This window comes from Sturnira hondurensis, unplaced genomic scaffold, assembly GCF_014824575.4.
Source record: "Sturnira hondurensis isolate 20B ecotype Veracruz unplaced genomic scaffold, ASM1482457v3 Scaffold0022908, whole genome shotgun sequence".
Classification (NCBI taxonomy): domain Eukaryota; kingdom Metazoa; phylum Chordata; class Mammalia; order Chiroptera; family Phyllostomidae; genus Sturnira; species Sturnira hondurensis.
Genome location: NW_028095539.1, coordinates 7,800,506 through 7,821,525, shown reverse-complemented (window position 1 = coordinate 7,821,525; position 21,020 = coordinate 7,800,506). Strand labels below are relative to the sequence as shown.

At 55.6% G+C, this 21,020-nt stretch overlaps 1 protein-coding gene across 1 annotated transcript in view; it reads left to right on the top strand.

Annotated features, from left to right (window-relative positions):
• Positions 1-240: 240 nt before the first annotated feature.
• The window catches only part of CAMSAP1 (calmodulin regulated spectrin associated protein 1), a 52,453-nt gene continuing 31,673 nt past the window's right edge, over positions 241-21,020 (top strand). The window contains exons 1-2 of the mRNA XM_037036382.1: positions 241-741; positions 19,923-20,185. Coding sequence (XP_036892277.1) covers positions 627-741; positions 19,923-20,185 — 378 coding nt within the window. The 5' untranslated portion in view covers positions 241-626. The remainder of the gene's footprint in view (positions 742-19,922; positions 20,186-21,020) is intronic.

Below are 21,020 nucleotides of genomic sequence, written 5' to 3'. Positions count from 1 at the left end.
TTGTCCGCTGCGCCGCCGCCGCGGCGCGACCCCGCGCCCGGCACCCTATGAGAGGGGCGGAGTCTCAGACAGCTCCCTCTGCGCCTGCGAGAAGGGGGCGGGGCGAGCGTGAGCCAGAGGCGGGGCCTCGGACAGCGCCCACTGCGCCTGCGGAAGGAGGCGGGACAAGGGCGGCCGAGGGCGGAGCGGCGGCCCGCGCCCACTGCGCTTGCGCCGGACCTGGGCGGTGTGCGCGCTCCCGCCAGTTGGCAGTCTCTTCAGCGGTCTCCGCCGCCGCAGCCGCCGTCGCTGCCACCGCCACCGCCCCCGAGTTCGCGCACGCGCTCCTCACCCGGCCCGCGGCCCCGGCCCGCACCTCTGCCCATCGCCTCCCCGGCTCCCGGGCGACCCCGGCTCGGCCCCGCAGCATGCAGCAGCAGCAACACCCGCGGCGGCGGAGGCGGCGGCGGCTCTGAGGAGAGGCGGGCGGGCCGGCCTGCGGGCCCCACGCGGGGCGGTCGAGCCCGTGAGTCCGGCCCGGCCCCACGCGGCCCGCGCGGCGCCTTTGTTGCTGGCACCGCCGCAGCGCCGGGAGCGTGCGGAGGGCAAACGCGGGCGGCCGCGCGGCCGGGGACGGCTGACAGAGGATGGAGGTCGCGCCCGACGGCGCCGCGGACGTCGTGCCGCTGGACCGCTACGACCCGGCGCGCGCCAAGATCGCCGCCAACCTGCAGTGGCTCTGCGCCAAGGCGTACGGCCGAGGTGGGCGCGGCGCGGGGCGGCGCGGGCGGCCGGGCGGGGGCCGCCTTTGTGCGGGGTTGGCCGCGCGGGGTCGGCTCCGCGCGTCGCTGCGCGGCGGTGGGGTCGGCGGGTCGTCGCGGGGTCGGGCCTCCCCGCTGCTCCTGGGTCGCGCGCGTCGGGGCGTGAGTCAAGACGGAATACGGTGGCCGCCCCGCGGTTCTTGGCCCTCACGCCACCTCCGCCGTGCGGCTCCCGAGCGAGAAGGGGCTGCTGCTGGATTGGGTTTCCTCAGAGCCCTGCCCTGGGTCCACCCGGCCCGGGCGAGCTCCGACCCGGCTTGGAGCCCCGGCTCCCCGCCCCACCCCCCGGCCCCGGCTCCTCCGTGGTTGACGCTGCTCCCTCTGGCTCGAGGTTTACGGGCCCAGTGAGGCCCGCGATTGCTTGGCGCCAGGCTTTCCTTATTCCTTCCAGGCGCTTTGTGTCAGGAGCCAAGTCGAGTTTTTCTCTCGTCACCCATTTTTTTTTAAATTTGAAGCATTTTCGAAAATGGCCTTATCGGGGGAAGGCGCCCGAGTGAGGGGGCGCAATGCCGTTTTCAGCAGTGTGTGGGTGACCAGTTTCGGAAACTTGCTGAGCAGGAGGTTCCCTGCGACCTCTGGCCAGGTGGGGTGGCCTGTGCCACCACCAGATTCTGGCGTCGGGATGCGCAGGCCCTGCCTCGGGCCTGGGTCTGGAGGTCTGGTGGTCTGGTGGCCACCGAGGTTCCCCTTTGGGTTTACAATTGGTTTTAGCCCCGTGAGCTGCCACGTGTGTGGCTGGGGGGAAAAGGTGGAATCCATCCACCTTTACAGGGTATGAAACTTTATAGGATAAGGCGTGACAAGTGCTGTCTAACACCAGCCAGTAACACTAGCAGCCCACAGATGCGGGCCTCCCGCGGTGACCTTGACCCCTGCTGGGGCCTGCCCAGCCTCTCCTTTCAACCGTTGGTGTCTGGTGCTGGCTGCGCTTTGCCTTTCTTTGTAACTGGTCATGAACCTGTGTCACCTAGGGTGATCTGTTTTACACCTTTTAGTGAGTTTTCTGAGATCTCTGCAGGACAAGGTGTGATGGTACATCCTTCCTGGTCTCTCACCCACTCCCCTCCTTGATGTCCCACTCCTGTGCAGGGTTTCCCGCTATGCAGGGTTTCACGGGAGACCACCTGGTCCTGCTTGGGTCCATTCTGTGCTCCACGCCCAGTGTGCTTCTGGGCCTGGCTGCTGGGGCACCTGTGCCAGGTCCCCTCCTGTGTGTGAAGACTTTGCTCGGGGATGGGCTCTGGGCTCTGGGGATGGCGTGCTGTGGTGGACACCCTTGGACCAGGAGTAGAGGGTGTGTTGCTGACACTGACCCGGAGGCCAGACATGGTTGGTGCGTCTTTGTAACGGTGGACCAGGTGGCACGCGTTCTCTTTCCTGTCCTGATGGCACAGGTTGAACTCTCACGGCGGAACGCAAATCCGTCTTTGAGTTCAGACTGTCCCAGGCCTTTGAATGCGAGGGACTCCGTTGTGCTTCAGGATGTGAAATTTGTGCAAATGGTACAAGGCCCGCTCCGCTCTGCCCCAGCTTCTTCTGGCCAGGGCTGTCACACTGGGCTTTGGCGTCCAGCGTGGGGTCTATCCTCCATCTGGAAGTCAATGTGTGCCCTTCTCAGTTAGTGTTAGGCTCGTCTGGTTTCCTTTCCAGCACTGATCGCTCTGTAATACCTGTTGACTCAGCTGACATGTAATTCAAAAGCTGATATTAAAATAGACTTTTCAGCGTTGACGTTATTAAAGGCGAGTATTTATAGAACAGCGTGAGCGGGAGCCGAAGGAGGCTGTGCCGTGCGAGGATGGAAGACAGGATTGCGAGGTGTCGGTCACCACCACCCCTCAGCTGCAGGGGGCCCATCGCACACTGACTTTAGGAGATCTGGCCTCCATTCATTTGCTTTTCCATTCTGTGCCTTGCTTCTGGAAGGGGAGCAGATGTACGTTTTTTTCCTACTTGAGAATCTCTCTTTATTATTTATTTTTTAAAGATTTTATTTATTTACTCTTAGAGAGAGGGGAAGGGAAGGAGAGAGAGGAACATCAGTGTGTGGTTGCCTCTTACGTGCCCACTGGGGACCTGGCCTGCAACCCACGCGTGTGCCCTGACTGGGAACCGACCTGGCGACCCTTTGGTTCACAGGCCCGTGCTCAATCCACTGAGCCACACTAGCCAGGGCATAGAGAATCTCTCTTTAAATTTACAAATTTGGGAGATCCCCGCTCAAATGACCAAGGGTGGCTTGCCTCAGTTGAGGTGATTCCATCTGTGTTGTTGGTGTGGGGTTCACGCCCAGGTGGGAGGTCAGGCACTCTCCAGAGTGGGGCCTGGTCCTGCAGGAGACGAGGTGGGAGGGACTTTGGTAGGGTACTGATGTGTTTCCCCTGAACTCTTTCTGCCCAGGGCCAATCTCTGTTTTAGTCATAAGTCAGTTTTGGGGGGTGTGGTGGTGAGAGTGGCTTCACTGTTCTACTTGTTGGGCGACTGTCAGGTAGTTCAGTGAGACCAAACAGTCTTTCCGGTTGTGCAGGAACGGGAGGCGTGTAGCTGCTCCCGGGCCAGGTGCTCAGAGGCTGCCTTCTCCTGAGGTTTGCCTTTCGGGACACTCTGAGTCCCCAGGGCCTCTGTCCCTGTCGTAGTAAAAGCTCACCATTGGTCAAGCCTGGGGCGCAGACGGTTCTGCAGAGTGCCCTCCCCCTTGCTCCACCCTGGGGCCACAGCCAGGAACCCCGGCCGTCTGGTACCCCTTCTTTCTGGGGGAGCTCTCGTTTCCCTGACAGTGTTTAGTGTTTCAGAAACAATACATTGGACATACTGGGACTTACTCATTTAAAAGTATGTGTAGGAAGGAGTGGAGCCTTCTTAGCTGAAGTATTTTGTGATGTGTTTTGGGGTGGCAATTGTGATGAATTGGTAAGAGAGTTTAAGGGGTGACTTGGAGTTCTGTGTATATTATAGAATAGAGCACTGGACTGGGCTACTGTGTTCCTGCTGTTTGATTTCCTTCCACAACCTTAGGAAACTTAAAAATATCTGGGCCAAAATATTTGGCTATTACTCAATATCCAAAATATAGTTTTGGATTTTGAGTAATAGCTTTTGTTATCTCTCAAGGACAGTGTTGAAAACAACCTAGGGAAAATACTGGAAGGCACTCGGTTGTTTGCAAGCGTGTTGCCATGTGCACGGTGGTGGAGAGTCCACCTGAGGAGTCCTGGAGACCAGCTGAGACTCACCACAGCTCACCATGGAGCTGAGCAGCCCTGAGCGGGGAGGGACCTCAGGGGCCACCAAGGTCAGCCTTCTCATTTTACCTGCAGCAAACTGGCGTGGGGAGGCCACGGGGCTCTGAGCCCACTGCAAGTGAGGGAGTGGCATTCCTGTGCTCGCTGTCTGGTTGCAGTAGTTAGCCGCTGACTTGGAAGCTGGTGGGCCTCGGCCCTCTGTCAGGGCGTCTCTGATTGGGCTGCAGCTCGTTCACAGAGACCACACGATGGCTAGGAGTCTGCTTGCCTAGTTGGTGTCAGGAGCAAAATCTTTTTCTTGTAAGCTCCAGGTCACCGCCTTGCTTTGTGGTTTAAAGGACTTGGCAGCCTAGAGTGCCTGTGCAGGCCCCAGAACTGGAACTGGAAGCCAGCTGCTGGTCTTGTCCCACGGCCCACGGGAACACAGCTGGCGGGAGTCTCGGGGCAGGCCGTCACTCAGAGCATATTGTCACTTTCCACACATAGCAATCCACTCAGGTTATTGGTTCATGAGTTTAGACTGTATTTTTTAATAGTCTTTTGTTCTCAGCAAGGGGTTTGGGTTCTGCTGAGGACTGCTTGGGGTCCTGAGGTCCCCCTAAGCAGGCTGTCCTGGCCTCTCACCCACTCCCCTCCTTGATGTCCCACTCCTGTGCAGGGTTTCCCGCTATGCAGGGTTTCACGGGAGACCACCTGGTCCTGCTTGGGTCCATTCTGTGCTCCACGCCCAGTGTGCTTCTGGGCCTGGCTGCTGGGGCACCTGTGCCAGGTCCCCTCCTGTGTGTGAAGACTTTGCTCGGGGATGGGCTCTGGGCTCTGGGGATGGCGTGCTGTGGTGGACACCCTTGGACCAGGAGTAGAGGGTGTGTTGCTGACACTGACCCGGAGGCCAGACATGGTTGGTGCGTCTTTGTAAAGGTGGACAGGTGGCACGCGTTCTCTTTCCTGTCCTGATGGCACAGGTTGAACTCTCACGGCGGAACGCAAATCCGTCTTTGAGTTCAGACTGTCCCAGGCCTTTGAATGCGAGGGACTCCGTTGTGCTTCAGAATGTGAAATTTGTGCAAATGTTCTTCCAAAAAGCACTTAATACTTTCCTGTCTCTGTATTATTTTTATCCTAGGAGCTCAGAGGCTTCTCCTGCTGGTGATACTGTTGGGGTCATGTCATGTGGCCTATGTACCAGTGTTCTTTTTTCACTTCCTGGTCGAACTATTAAAATACTCAGATTCCTGTCATTTTTCATCAAATCCGAAGGCAGTAATAATCACGTAGCTGTCATGTTCGTAACTGTGTTTTGCTCTATAGGAAACATAAGGGGAGGGTTAGGTGACGCCATCTCCGTAGTTGCTTAAAATTCCTATGAACTATTGACATGTACAAAGGACAGTGAAATAAGGTGAAGACTAAAATGGGCAGCCTGACATCCACCCAGGAGCTCAGGTGGATGAATGGGGCCACACCACGTGGGCTCCAGGGGCAGTGGTCGCAGTGGGAGGGTGCGTGAGCAGCTCTGTGAGTGATAGGTTTAGAAAGATGAGTAAGGTTTGGGTGCCCCCCACGAGTAGAGGGGAGGGCGTCAGGCCAGGTTCTGCGCACAAGTGTCGGTGGGCACTGAGTGATTAGCCTTGCTGTGACAGAGGATTTGTGGACTGAAATAGTAGGTGATTAGTTTGGAAAATAGTCTGGGCCAGATTGTTTCCAAGCTGGCGGGGGCGTTCTCTCATGATGTGTGCCTGGGAGGGTTTTCATGTCGTGGGTGGTGTGGTGAGAGAGAGCCGAGCCAGACCCTTCTAGCAGTGTGGAGCGGTAGAGGCTGTGGCCAGGCGGGGTATCTGGGGTCCTGTCTTCGTTCGCACAGGCTGCCGTGACACTATGCGGCCTTAGCAGACGCGGCCTTCTCAGTCTGGAAGCTACAAGTCCACAGTCCTGGTGTCGTGAGATCTGGTGTCTGCTGAGGGTGGCTTTCCTGGTTCATGGGGGGTGGCTTCCTGGTTCATGGGGGCTGTCTTCTCGCTGTGTCCTCAGTAGATGGTGCAAGGGGCCAGGGGCTCTCTGGAGCCTCATTATAAGGGCACTAATCCCATTCACGGGGGCTCTACCCTCACGACCTAATCACCTCCCAAAGGCCCCACCTCCTCACCCTTCACCTTGGGGGTCAGGATTTAGCATATGAATTTGGGGGCTACATACATTGAGTCCATAGTAGAGCCAGTGTTGTTTGGCTTGAAGGGCCACGGCCTTGCCTAGTTTGGTTTAGCCAGCAGATGTTAGGACAGCTGAGTCCCTGGGACAGGGTTGATTGATGGTGGGGGCGGGAGGGGGCAAGCGGGAGGAAGAATCAGCGTTGCCCTTGTGGAAATGTGTCTAACCTTCATTCCACAGCGCTTTTGCACTTCTGTGGCTTCGTTAGCCTGTACAGAAACATCAGCTTCGAGTTCATTTTCTGTGCCTCACATTCCCGTGCTCTTGCTCGCCTTGCCCTGGTTTTCTTGTTCATGCTAACCAGTTCGCTAAGCGTCCCTCAGACACTGTCCTCACCACCTCAAACTCACGATGCTGTGACCTGTGGGGTCCTCGATGTGCTTCTGAGGGCTCCTGATGCCGGGCACGGCTGCGCACACTGACCTGTGATGCAGGTGCCATGGCGGAACATGGGAGGGAGAAGAGGAGCCCCCCGAGGGGATCTAGGATGTTCCACGTGGCTTAGGTGGGTGAGAACCTGGTAAGGGAAGGGAACACCCAGAATCCAGGACAAGGAGGGGCGATGGGGGTTTGGGACCTTCATGCTGAGATTAGGCTGGTGTTGTGTCTAGTTGGGGTGGAGTGAGAAGCCAGCTGCAGCAGAGTTGGATGGTGACTGGGGATTGGAAAGGATGCCTCGGCCAGGTCTTGGAGTGCCTTGAGTGGCATTTGGTTAAATTGGGGGTTTCATTTTGTGTGAATGGGGAGCCACTGGAGGACTCTGAGGAGGGACTAGCTCTGCTAAATCTCGGCTTCACTGAAGTCTCTGTAGGGCAGGTAGTGCCTGTAGCTGGAGCTGCAGTGAAGAATTTCATTCTGGACCTTTGATTGAGGTCTGTGCACATCTTAAGGTATAGTGTGGTGAGTTTAAACAGACACATGCACCTCTGTGAGCAGGGCCGCAGTCAAGGCGGAGTCCTGCCATCAGCGCCAAGGGCTTCCTGAGCCCCTCAGCTCCAGCCCAGAGCGGCACTGGGTACACCTGTCACAGGTTGGTCCCCTGGAGTTGCGTAGGCCTGCAGTCAGATTGCAGGCAGTCTTCGTCCGGCTTCCTTCCTGCATCGGACGTTTTGGGAGTCACTCGCTCTTTTGCTCAGGAGCGGCAGGGGGTCTCCATTGTCCGGTGCCCACACTTTACTCTCTCACGTGATGGGGGCTTGGGTGCTTCCAGTTTTTCTCTAGTACAAACAAAGTCTTTCGTGTGTCTTAGACAAATACCTGGGCGTGGGCGGTGGGGTCAGATAAGAGTGTTTAATTGCTCAGTTGTTTGCCGAAGTGGCTGTCATTTTTCCTTTGCACCAGCAGGGTTTGAAGGTTCTTGTCGCTCTGCATCCCTGCCAGTGTGGGACACCGGCAGTCTGTGCTCGTCAGTTGCTCAGAGTGGACGTGTTGTGGCTTTGGCGTGTGCTTCCCTGGTGACTCATCGTGCTGAGCACTTTTTAACTATGCTCATTGGCCATTTGAATCTTTTTTCTATGAAATGTCTTTTCTTTTCAGGCCTTTGACCAATTTTTATTTGTTACTATTTTTTTAATCCTCAACAAAGGATACACTCATTGATTTTTAGAGAGAGAAAGAAACATTGATGTCAGGGGGAAACATTGATTGGTTGCCTCCCATATGATCCCTTGACTGGGGATTGAACCCACAACCTAGGTATGTGTCCTGACCGGGAATTGAACTCGAAACCTTTTGGTGTGTGGGACAATGCTTCAACCAACTGAGCCACCCGAAAGGTACCCAGTTTTTACAAATATATTAAACTGTCCTGGCTGGATAGCTCAGTTGGTTGGAGTGTCATTCTAATACGCCAAGGCCGAGGGTTTGATCCCCAGTCAGGGCACATACAGGATCAGCCAATGAGTGCATCAGTAGATGCAACGACAATCTGATGGTTTTTTTGTCTCCCTCCCTCTCTCTCCTCCTTTCCCTACCTCTCTCTCTAAAATCAATAAATAAAAAATAAAACAAATCAACCTTTTATTTTGAGGTAACTATGTTAACATGCAGTTCTAACAAGTCACATAGAGAGGTCCTGGGCGCCCTTTATCTGGTCTCCCCAGTGGTCACTCTGTGACCAGGATGTTGACATTGTGTTACTATAATCTGGGTGCAGAATATTTTATTTCTACCAGGACCTCCTCCGTTTCATCTTTATATAGCCACTCCTGCCTCCTTTCCTTCTGCTTTGGGTTTCGTTTGCTCTTCCCCCCTAGTTTCTTGAGGTAGAAATGGGGATTGTTGATTTGAAACCGTCCCTCTTTCCAGCCTAAGCATTCGGTGCTGCAGGTTTCCACGCAGCGCTGCCTTAGCTGCGGTTCACGTACGTTGATGCGTTGTGTTTTCATTTTCATTCAGTTCCATTTATTTCTCTTTCTTGGATACTTTCTCATTGACCCGTGAATTACTTAGAAGTGTAATTTCCAAGTGTTGAGATTTTCCTGTTTTGTCTTTTTGATATTTTTAGTCAGATTCCATTGTGGTAAGATAACTAATCTGGATGACTGCTGTTCTTTCAATAGTCTGGGGTAGGTCTATTTTGGTGACGGTTCCCTGGGCACTTGAGGAACTGTGTGTTCTGGAGTTGGGTGGAGGGTTCCGTGCCGGCCAGTCAGGCTCTGTTGGTTGTGCCGTTCACATCTCTCTCCTTGTTGCAGTTCTGCCCGCTGCTTATGGGGGTGTTGAAGTTCCTGACTCTGCTTACAGATGCGTCTGTTTCCCTCTGGCTCTGTCCATTTGTTTCTCCTGTCCTGAGGTGTTGTCACTTTGTGCCTATACCATTAGGAGTGGAAAGTTTCTGGTGGGTCGAGGCATTCACTGTTAGGTAATGGCCCTCTTGGTCTCTAGTAATGTCTGTTCTAATTATTTCATCAGATATTAACATAGCTATTCCTGCTTTACAAAACAGAAGATAATGTTTGCCTGGTGTAGCCCTTTCTACCCTGTTACTTTCAGCTTACCTGAGTTACTGAATTTGAAGTAGGTTTCTTGGAAACAGCAGAGTTGTGTGGTGTGTTTTTGTCTGCTCTGCCAATCTCTGTCTTTCACTTGGTGTGTCTGGTGTGTGTACATTTAATGTAGCAGCTGCTACTTCAGGGTTTAAGTTTGACATTTTGTTATGTGCTTTCTTTGTTTGATGGTTTCTGCTATTTATTGTCTTTATTTGTTTTAGGGTTCCATCTTGATTTATTTATGCTGTTTTGGGGCGTGTCTCCTACAGTTTTCTCCATGGTTGCTCTGGGTGTTGAAATACACGTATCTGACTTGCGGCTGCTGACTGGTATCGTTTTACCCTCTCTAGTGAGGCGTGGAAACTTTTCTCCACTGCGGCTCCTTGCTCTCTCTACTCTTAAATCCGCCGTCTTGAGCATCCGAGGGTGTCATTGTTGTCTGTCGTCAGACACGTGCAAAAACTTGCCATCTCTTCCCGCTGTTCTGCCTTCGCCCTGCCCGTCCAAGATGACTTCTTTTGTTGTGCTCTTTGTATTTGGAGAGCTGCCTTCAGCCCTTCTCCCAAGGTTTGCGAGGACAGGCGTTCTTAGTTCCCCTCTGCCTCTCACCAGATGTGGGCTCTGTGGTTGGCGGTCCTTTCCCTTCAGCTCCTGAAAAGGGGAGCCCCTTGCCTCTGGCCTCCGTGGTTACGCAGGGAGACCCTCTGTCAGTTGGGGGCACCCCCATGCGTGGGCTGTTGTGCCACTCGGGCTGCCTCAGAGCACTTTGTCTTCAGTTTTCAGAAGTTTGGTTATGATGTGCCTTGATGTGCGTTCATTTGAGTTTATTCTCTTTGGGGTTTACTTAGTTCCTTGAACTCTGGGGGGGGGGGTTTGCCACAAACGGGGAGTTTTCAACCATCATTTCCTCTGATACTCTTTCAGCTAGCCCCCCCCACCCCAGCTTTCTCTTCTGGGACTCGGCGACACCAGTGTGGATGTTTCATTGCTCTCCCATGGTCCCCTGGCGTTAGTTCATTTTACTTTGCCAGTGTGCTTTCTATCTGTTGTTCACATGGGTAGACGCTGTCTGTCTGTCCTCAAGTTCCAGGGGTCAGGAAGTGCGGGTCTGGGTCTCTCTTTGTTGGCAGGGGCCAGTGAGTCTCCCCGTTGTGTTGCTGCTCCAGCCTCGGGGGGTCTCACTCCGGGGTGCCTCCTCTTCCCCCCCTCTCAGAGTTCTCCTGTGCTGGTCATTTCTGTCCAAGACCTATAGCTGTGCTTGGTGGAGAGGGTCAGGGACAAGCAGGGCCGTGCCCACCCCCCACCGCCCCCACCGTCGTACCCCAACCAGAGGCCCCTCTGGCGACAGTAGAGGTTTTCTGTTTGTCTTAGGTATTGTCTGTCAGTATTGCCGTGATGGGCTCTGGTGTGTGGATTCCTTTGTTCAAGCCTGCCGCGTTTCGTGCGTTTGTAGGTGTGGAGAGCTCTTGGCACGGTCTGTTGAAATACTGCTTCTGCTTCCACGTTTTTTCTTCCTGGTCTCCAGTCGTGCTCATGCGGCCCTCCAGCCATCCCCCTCCTCCGCCACCTTGCCCCGAGTCTGACCTGCCTTGCATTCCGCAGTGCGGGCGTGCGGTTCAGTTAGGCTCCGTACTTTTCTGTTCCAGGGCTCCTGCTGGATCCTTTTCTAATTGGCCAGTCTTTTCTTCTTTACCTTTAAAAAATAATTTCTAGTTTTGTGCCAAAAATTTTTAAGCTTGTCTTTTTTTCCTCTTGCTGTTGTGTAAGCATAGTTGCTGAACATCTGTGGCTGGTACCTCTGGCCAGTGGTCCCAGGGGCCTGTGACTCATGCCTGGTTTGCAAGGTTTGCTCACGAAGTGTGGGCACAGCTTTCTTCAGGTTGGCTCTGCTGGGTTTGCTGGGTCTCCGGAGCCTGTAGGTTGGTGGGTCTCACCAGTTGTGGGGAGACGTGGCCTTATTTCCTCGGCTGCTCTCTCCGAGCCAGACTCGGTGGTGACGCCCACGTGCCGTCTCCCAGCTCGCACTGCCCCACCCCAGTGGGCTCCATGCCTCAGACGGCTCCCTCCTGTGACCCGGCGTCAGGTCGCGCTTTCCTCTGTCCTCTTCGTCTTCCGAGCCCAGCGTTGAATCTGCCGTTGCTGCTGTGCTTTAGTTCTGAAGCTTTGATTCCTTTTAAACTGGTTTTCTCTCTCTGCCAAGGACCCCTGTCTCTCCGTCGAGTTCAAGAGCGCTCACCTTTACCCCTGGAGCCTGGTCATGACAGACGCTTCGGGGTCTTTGTTGGGCCTGACACTTGGGTCCTCGCAGGGTCGGTCTCTGTCCATTGTTTCTCCCCTGAGAATTGGTCACATTTTCCTGGCTCTTTGTATGTTGAGTAATTGTGGGTTGTGTCCTGGACATTTTGAATGACATTGTAGCACAGTTTTCTGGGTCCAGCTGACATGACTGATGTCAGCTTAGGTGACTGGTGGTTTGTTTCACAGATTGGTGCGTGATCCCGCTGGGTGCAGACCACAGCCTGTGTTATGTCTGTGGGCGGGGTTACCAGGTCTGTCCTGCGCGCACACAGCTTGGGAGGAGCCCGGCGTTGTTCCCATTTGTACACTGAAGTAGGGTCCCCTTTCCTGAGTTCTCCCCATGCTTTGTGGCTCATCCCCTTCCCTACCCTCTGGCTAGAAGATGGGGCTACTCTGGGTTTTAGCTGCGGTGCTGCCGCCGTGCCGTTCTGCACGCTGGGGCCCCTGTCGGGGTCCTGTGGGGATAGAGACAGGAAAAGAACAGGCACTCCTCATGTTCCCCACACCGCCTAGGTTCTGCTCCTCGTGCCTCTGGGCAGTAGATGAGTTTCTCTTAGCTTTTTGGCTGCCAGCTGTCACTGCAGTTCTGTGACATGGCCGGCTGGCAGAGAAAAGGGCCATAAGACCCAAGGTCCCTCCACTCCCCAGCCTGCAGGGCTTGGTTCTTGGTCCCCATCAAAAGATGAGGTCTCTCAGCGTTCTGGCTGGGTGTCCGCTGTGGTGCTGAGTCGGGTTGCCCTGGGGTCCAGGTCAGGAGAGGAGAGGAACCAGTTGGGCACCCCGTAGTATGGTGGCTTCTTCCAAGTTCTGCCTCTCCCCAGGTGCCTGCTTGAGTTTAGGTTTAGAATCCCGAGGTAGCAGTTTTTGGTCTTTCTCAGAGTTTTGGCTGTGGTCAGTGGGGGCGTGGGGGGCTGGGAGGGACTGACCCTGCCCTGGTAGCCCCACAGGTCTGCGAGTCCGCTTCTGCCCCGTGCTGGCTTTTGTTCAGGACGACTTGTGACTTTGCTCGCCTGCTTGTTTCTTAGTTGCACTGAACATACAAAGTGCTGGGAAGATTGTGGGCATCATCGGAGGCCTGAGGCGTTACTTCCTCCAGGAAGAAGTTACATCTGCTTCCAGACACCAGCAGTGGTGGGCGCCCTGCTCCAGTCCGAGGGCTGGGCTGCTCTGAGCCCACCTATAGCACTTTCGAGGGCTGTTCTCTGTCAGGTTTATGGCTGCTGTCAGGGTGCCGCCTCTGAGGTTCCTAGCCAGAGGCTGCCAGGGTCACCCGCTCTCTTTGTCAGGCCCTGGAGTCCAGATTTGTTCTTACAACTTGGGAGGTGCCTGAAGTGCAGCTTACCTACTGCCTGCTGGGGTGGACAGATGCTACCGGGGTGGGGGGTGGCTAGACCACACCTCTGGGGAGAGTTCTGTTGGGATACTGGGCTCTCTGGGTTGTGGCCTTCCCCCTGGACTTGGCCTAGTGACTGAGCCTTCACAGGTGTGTCACATTTGTTCCGCTCCTGCAGCCGTCTGCGTCGGGAGGGTTGATACGAGTTGTGTGGCACACCATCCCTGGAAGGACGCTTGCTCCGTTCCACTGTTGGATCAGGCACCTGCCTTGCCGGGTACAGTTCACACCGGCTGTGCTCCCTGGTGCTTGTACCGGAAGCCCTGGGGTGTCGGTGTGTGGGGATGCTCGTCTGGGGAGAAGGACTGGAGTGGGTGCCTTCCTAGGGTCTTTGAGGTGTGAGTGAGGACTGTCTGTCCTCAGCTGGAGAGAACTGGCCTCAGGGTCTGTGCTCAGCTGTTCCTGTTCCTCGCCTTCCCTCTAAGCCATCTTGTCCCTGGGGAAGTCTATCCCAAGGCACTGTCCTTGGTAAGAGCTGGTCCCTGAGTTGTACTTGGGGCCTCGTAATGCAGGTGGGGGCATGTTGAGAGTTGATCCGTCTGCTGCCCAACCAAGTCGGGTTTCATGGCGTCGTGATTTCGCCACCTGACTGCAGTGGGCCAGCCCTGCTGCCGGTCTGCTTCGGTGGTGAGGGGCCCAGGGAAGTACACGCTGGGCAGCTGGGCCACTGGGCACCCTGCCGGCGCGCCCCTCACGGGCCCCCTCCTGCTCTGTCTCAGGTCTCCCTCTGTCCTGGGGCTTCTCTTTCCTCCGGGTTTCTCAGGGTTTTGGATCAGGGTTTCGGTCATTTTTAAAATTTTAATTTCAACCTTTTAAAAACCTATTCTATTGAATTTACTGGGGTGGCATTGGTTAATAGAGTCAGGGATTTCAGGTGTACAGTTCTATGTCATCTGAATATTGTATTGTGTGTTCACCACCCCAAGTTAAGTAGTTTTTTTGTTCATTGAAAAATCTTGCCATACCTGGCTGGTGTAGCTCAGTGGATTGAGCACGGGCCTGCGAACCACACGATCGCGGTTTGATTCCCAGTCAGGGCACATATCTGGGTTGTAGGCCAGTTCCCTGCAGGCCAACTCCCAGCAGGGGATGCACAAAAAGGCAACCATACATTGATATTTCTCTCCTTCTCTCCTTCCCTTCCCCTCTAAAGATAAATAAATAAAATATTAAAAAAAAAAATCTTGCCATCGCTGTCCTGGCAGTGTGGCTCGGTTGGTGGGAGTGTTGTCCTGGAAGTGGGAGGTTGTGGGGTTGGTCCCCAGTCAGGGTGCATGCGGGAGACAGGCTGATCAGTGTCTGTCTATCTGTCTCCCTCCCTCTCCCTCTCTCTAAAATCAGTGTGCTTGTCCTCAGGTGAGGGTAAAAAAATTTGCTTTTCCATCTCCAAGCACGGTTGTGAAGACCGCCACCATCTTCGTAAGCCAGTGCTGACTCTCGGCCCTCCCGGGGCTAGGGTCTGCGGGTCACCGCTCCCCTGGTCGTTGTAGGTTTCCTCTGCTGAGTGAAGTTGCATTGTGTCTTGGACGTTCTGACTCTTATGTGGAAGCCTGTTAGTCGAGACCACGTGTCCTGATGACTCACGTTTGGTGTCCGTGTTTGAGGCTTGGCTCAGTCCTCAGAGCCACACAGGCCGTTCTGGTCTGTCTGCAGGGCACCGGTGTGAGAGAGACCTGGGTCCTGGTTTAGTTCTCAAAGTTGTCGCTGTGCGGATGCCAGCCGGTGTTGCATGTGGGTCACACGGGCCACCTGGTACAGTGTACGCAGACTTAGGACCCCTACCCAGCCTCTCTTCTCCATGACACCCCACCCCCAGGAGTGCCCAGGACTCTCCTTTCTTGGTCTTCTGGCTGGAAACCCAGCCTGTGGGCTGCCTACCCCCCACCCAGAGAGCCCGGGGTGCCTCCTCCCAGCCACTGCCGGGATCTGGTACCAGCCTGGTGTAGAGGGAAGGCAGTGGGCTCTGCCAGCTGTCTTGTCTTTCTTCTGCTGGCACCCGCAGGACAGGGTTCCGGGTCCAGGATTAGAAGATCCCTTGTGTTATAATTATTTTGGTGCTTGTTAGGGAAACAAGCCACCTTAGGAGCCTCTGCAGTGGTGATTCTCCACTAGGAGGCCCCCTCAGGACATCGGACAGCTGGTCCGGGCAGGATGGACAGTCCCAGGTGATTGAGAAGCACTCCTCCGCCGTGTCATTGCTGCTGCACAGCTTCGCCCCTTGGACTGAGTTGGAGCTGGTTACAGTCTCAGGCCTCGGGTGGGGGGCCGTCGTGGCAGCACATGCTGGGTCCTTGCCCTGCCCTGGGTGCCGTGATGTGGCCTGGGTGGGATGGACGGCACCAGGCAGAGTGCTTCCTTGTCATGTCTTTGTCCTCTCATGGGCAGCACTGCTGGCGAGCACGGCAGCCAGCAGTGTCGCTGAGCTCCAGACCCTGCGTCAGATCCATGACCTCACACAAGCCTTCGTGTCGTTCTCTAGCCCCTGGAAGGCCCTCTCCATGTCCGACCTTCCCACGTGGGGCTGCGGTTCCCAGGGCCTGAGAGGAGGCGGCAGTCCAACGTAGCCTGCGTGCATAGGTCCTGCTCTGAGCCCACCCACTGCCCTGCCCTCTGGAGACCTTGAGCCCCAACGCCCTGTTCCCTGGCCAGCTGCCGTCCTTTTCCATTTCCTCCTGTGGTCGGAACCCCCTGCTCCTGCATCCTGCCCTCCCCCAGGTCCCCTGTGTTGCTACCAAGACCTCCAGTGCCCCAGTTGCTTCGCCTGTTGATTTTTTGGAGGGTGACAGACTGGTATCACTGCAGACTACTGTCCCTTGGACCGTCTTGCCTTAGGCAGTGTCCCCATCTGTCTCGGGCCCTGTCCCCGCAGACAGTCCTGCTCTAGGGCGCCTCAGAGCCTCTTCCGCAGCCTCCTGCTGTCTAGGGGTTGTCTGACAGGGGCTCCCTCAGCTTGTAGCCACTGCCATACGCTTACCTGCTTCTTCTGTGTCCTCCTTCCTTTCCTGCCGTCACAGCCAGGGAGTCAGGGCTCCTCCTGGCTTTACAGTCTTGTCCTCCACCCTTGTATCCTGGGATACCTGTCGTGGTCTTCCAGTTTCTCCAACCCCTGACCCCCCTGGGCTGGTCCCATCTCTTGTTAGGGGTCCTCGGAGCACCTTATCCTGCCTTGGCCACAGACATCTGCAGGCCCTCCCCTGTGGGCACACAGTTGGTGTCCAGCCGAGGACCTGCTGGACCAGTCAGTGAGTAACAGGCCCAGTTGTTGCTCCACGCAACACTGAGCTGTGCCGTCCCCTGGGAGTCTCTCGCCAGGGTTGTCCTCAAGTCCTTTGCCTGCTTCCTTCCCCACCCCTTAGTGCTCATCGTCAGTGGCTCATCTGCGCCCCCCCCGCCCCCCATGGAAATGGGTGGCTTTTCAGTTGTCTGGAAAGTCACCTCGTCCTCTGACTCCACTTTTGGTGCATGTTTGGCCAACAGCAAGTGCTCACTACCATTTGTTGAGCAGTGAAAAGCCCTGGCAAACTGTCTTCTTGGTCTGTGGGGGAGACGAGAACCAAGCCCCAGTTCAAGATGTTTACAGAGTGGCCTTCTCTTAAATGAGCTTCAGAGCTGTGTGCAGAATGTTCTCACAGGGGCCAAGGAGGATGTGACCTCTGTGGGGCCAAGGCTGGGTGCCCTCTGTGCGGGACGTGCATTTAGGGGGACTGGGGGAGGTCCCAGCGCTTGTCTTCAGTGGGCCTGTCATTTTCCCCTGCCCTCCCATCTCTTTCTCTCTTTCTCATCCGAGGACAAGTTTATTGATTTTGGAGAGAGGAAGGGTGGGAGAAAGAGGAGAGAAGTATCAGTGGAGGAGAGAAACGTTGGTTGGTTGCCTTTCATCCAAGCCCTGACAGGGAATCAGACCTGCAGCCTTTAAGGTTGCGGACGGTTGTCCAAGTGACCGAGCCACGCTGGCCAGGGCTGACCCTCGTGTCCCAGTTCTGAAAGTGATGTGAGTCATTTATATGATTCACATTCACATATTTATGCTCAGAATAGTTTAAAGTTGTTTATATTAATTCACGTATGTTAATATATTTGAAAGTTCCAATAAAGGGGCTGCCATGTGAAAACATTTCGACCTGGTTGACTGTTGAAGAGAAACCTGTTTCAGAGCCATGGCTGCTGTTCTCTGCAACCTTCTCAGGTCTGTGCTCAGGTGGCCTGTGTCTTTCTGCACCTGCGTCATGCACTCCTGTCCTTGCTGGGGCCAGCCCTTCACTCGTGCATATGGCTGTCCCCCCTCCAGAGCCGTGGCTCACAGTGCAGGTCTCCACCCTCCCAGAGGGGAGCCCATTAGTTGTCCAGCTCAGAGGAGGGGATTTGGACGAGGGGGGGGTGGCATGCAGGTGACTGTCGTGGGAGGAAGCTGTCATTTTCTGGACACTTCAAAGGGGAAATCTGCTGGAGTTGCCAGTGGGTTGGCAGGAAGAGAAGAGTGAATGATGCTGACGCTTTTTGTCTGAGCAGCTGACCTTAACCTGAAGCGCAGGAGAGGAGCACAGGCTTGGGGGGCGTTGGAGTTCACTTAGACGCAGATCAGGCTCAGGGCCACCAGGCCTCCGGAGGCAGAGGGGCAAAGGAGCTCAGGGGAGCAGCTGGGGTCAGAATGTGCATTGGGAGCCATGAGACTGACGGAGGTCATTGGGGCAGTGAGGCAGGAAGCACCCCTTCCAGTACTTGACGAAATGAGGGAGAGCCAGCAGAGGAGCCAGCGGTGGGCAGGCAGTGAGGGGGACGAGCAGGAGGTGGGGAGAGGCAGGTCCTGGCGCTGGCTCTGGAGCCTGGCTGACCCTTGTTGCATCCTTACCCAGTGTCTGGCATGACATTCTGACAGTGTAACAAGGTTGCCGAACTTCCTGGCTTGGTGTCTTCTCCTGACTCCCATCCTGTCCAGAGCCAGGTCCTGTGTCCTCTGAGGCTGCCATCTGTTCCCCGGGCCCGCCCCCTTCCCTCCCTTAGCACCTCTGCTCACACACCGAAAAAAAGAGGGCTCTGCACACTGGGCTTTGTCCCAGGCCCTCTGCATTATTGGTGCACCCTTCTCTGTTTCAGAAGTCCCGATGGTTTCCGCCTGGGCCCCACTGTGGTCCACATGTGCCCACTAAGCCAAGGGTGTGTCCTGCAGCCTGGCAAGGCCGTGGGGTGCTTCACCAGGGTGCGGCATGGACGTTTGTGCCGCTGTCGGCAGTAAGAAAGCAAGAGTGAAGCACTGGAAAACGGGGAGGCCGCTCCTCATCGGAGGGCTCATGAACGTGGCCCCGTGAAGAGAGTTGGGGTACAGAGAAGATCAGGGTGCCCTTTCCTTGGCCTCAGGGTGGGGTGAGGGCTGCGGGCATACTGAGCATGTCTGCAGTGGGCTGCGTGTGTTAGCGTCAGTGTCCTGGATTCCTCCCCTGGTTTTCTTGTAGATACAGTGGTCCCTTATCTGCTGGGCATGTGTCCCAGTCCCCCTGTGGAGGCCGGAAACCACAGATGGTGCAGAGTCCTACACACCCTGCGTCTCCCTCTGCGCACGCACCTGTGCTGGAGTTAAGTGGGGCCGGCGGGAGGCTAACAGAGCCTGGAAGTAAAGTAGAGCCCTTGTAAGTGGCTGCACTGACGGGGCTGTGGATGCCGCCCCTCCAGGATGTCTTACTGTCCTGTGCTTGCCTCCTCATGTGAAGGGGGCACTCTGGGTCCTCTGTGGCCTGTGCGAACCACAGCATCGCTGCTCCTGTGCATCGGGGCCATTAGGAAGTAAAAATCGGGGCGACTTGAACACAAGCACTGAGGTACCCTGACAGTCGATCTGATAACCGAGGTGACTATTAAGTGACCAAGGGGCAAGTAGTGTGCACAGCATGGAGGTGCTGGACAAAGTGTCCACGGCCCTGGGGGGTGGCGCGGCAGCGCTAGGTTTCATCACAGTACGAAGAACGGCATGTTTGATTTAAAGCTTCTGAATTGTTTATTTCTGGAATTTTCATTTAATGTTCTTGATTTAGTGGGTAACTGAAACCACAGTAATGGGGCACTGCTGTGCTCGGCTGTCTGAACTCCCCTAGAGGCGAGATAGTTCCGGAACATGTCTGCGGGGGAGGTCCCAGGGCCGGAGCGTGTTAAACATCCTCATGGAAAGGGGGCAGCTGAACTCTGTGGAAGTCGGTGCTTCCCAGTGTATTTGCCTACAGTGTCGCACTTTGGCGGACAGCAACTGACATCTTGCACAGCAAGTGTGAAGGACAATGTTAGGGAGACTGCCCACCACACAGGAAGTGGTGTCCTCCGCCGTACCCAGAGGCTGGTGTATTTGTGTGGGAGGTGGTTTGAATGCTGTGGATCGCACTGTGGTTCACAGTTGGTTTCTGCCTCTTGTGACCTTGGACACATTGCTTACCTTGTGCCTTCCTTATTTGTAACATAGGGACAAAAGTCTCAATTTGGTAGCATTGTGGTGACACTTAAGTTACATGGCTCATGTGGAGTTTAATGCCCCCTGGTCATAGATGGAGGCTGGTTGCCACTGTTCTGCCCCATAACAGTAGCAGCAGGCCTGGTGCTACCTTCTGTAGAGGCTGTGGCGTGTGGTCTCATTGTCACCTCCAATGCCTTCAGAGGAGGGTGCACTTGGCTCCCTCCCCAGAGCTGCTTCTAGGTGTGATCAGGTTGGACTGCATCTTGGTTTTCCTGTGGCCCCACTTGCTCCTCAGGGCCCACACCTGCTGCCTCCTGTCCTGTGTCAGGACAGCTGCTCCTTGAGGTCATGGCAGTGACGTCACTAAGTGACGTGTATTGCCCACGTTCCCCGGGTGCTGTGAATAGCTTGTTTGCCAATAGAGAAGATGGGGGATTCGGGACCAGCTGGTGCCTTTATATGCTGTTAGTTACCTGTTGTCATCAATGGCCCCTCTGTCCTTGTGGGTGTTGTGAATGTGGCTGTCACGTTCACATGGCCATCTCTTCCTTGGCTCAGATAACATCCCTGAGGACCTCAGGGACCCCTTCTACATCGACCAGTACGAACAGGAGCACATCAAGCCGCCTGTCATCAAGCTGCTTCTGTCCAGTGAGTTGTACTGCCGCGTCTGCAGCCTCATCCTGAAAGGGGACCAAGCGGCCACCTTGCAGGGACACCAGTCTGTCATCCAGGCCCTGTCCCGGAAAGGGATTTATGTGATGGAGAGCGATGACACCCCCGTGACGGACCCTGACCTCAGCCACGCACCCATAAAGATGGTGAGTAGCCCCACGCACCACCCCCTCGCTCCCCACCCCCTACCCAGTGTGTCGTGGTATTTGTTGGGGGCGGGTGACAGCCTCTGGTGCCGTGGGCCCTTGTGTGGTGCACCAGCCTGCTGTGTCATCAGCTGTCCCTCTGCAGCTCAGCTGCATGGACGAGGCAGAGTTTTCCTGAAACTTCAAGCGCATGAGGTGCACACGAGTGCCCAGCAGCTGGCCGAGGTCTGCATGTGTGGTGGCCTCCTGTGCTGGACGTGGCAATGCGCACCTGCTGTTCTGGGAAGTGAGGGCGAGCAGCCTGCCCTTGGCTGTCTCCTGGGGAGCGTGCTGAGCACCACTGATGCTCATTCCCTTAGAGGCAGAACTTTAGGCGGACGTTGGGATGTGTGATCGTTGAGCCCGTTCTGCTCTTCTGTTTCCTGTGTATCTCGTAAGTGTTTTTGTGCCAAAATAAATAATTGCCTTTTTCTCCCCAAAGCTTCTCCTCCCCACCTGTCTCTGAAAGCCATACCACTGATGTGACTTTTGCAGACCATTCATGGTCTAAGCCTATTTGGTGCCTCCTGCATTGTTTTCATTTTGGCCATTCCCTTGCATTTTAGGGCCTGCAGTTTTTGTTTTGTTTTGTTCTTTACTCTTGGACTTTGTGACTGCCGTGTTGTGGGTCAGGAGGGTGTTGCTCAGGTTCTGGGGGGAAAACCAGTAAGGTGGCGCCCAGGGTGGTCGTGTGATTGGACACGTCTCTCTGCCCTCTGTGCCTGTACCCACAGCGCTGAAGTAAGGACCCTCCAGCCCCCCGGGGTTGTCAGGGAGATGACACAGGAGGACAGAG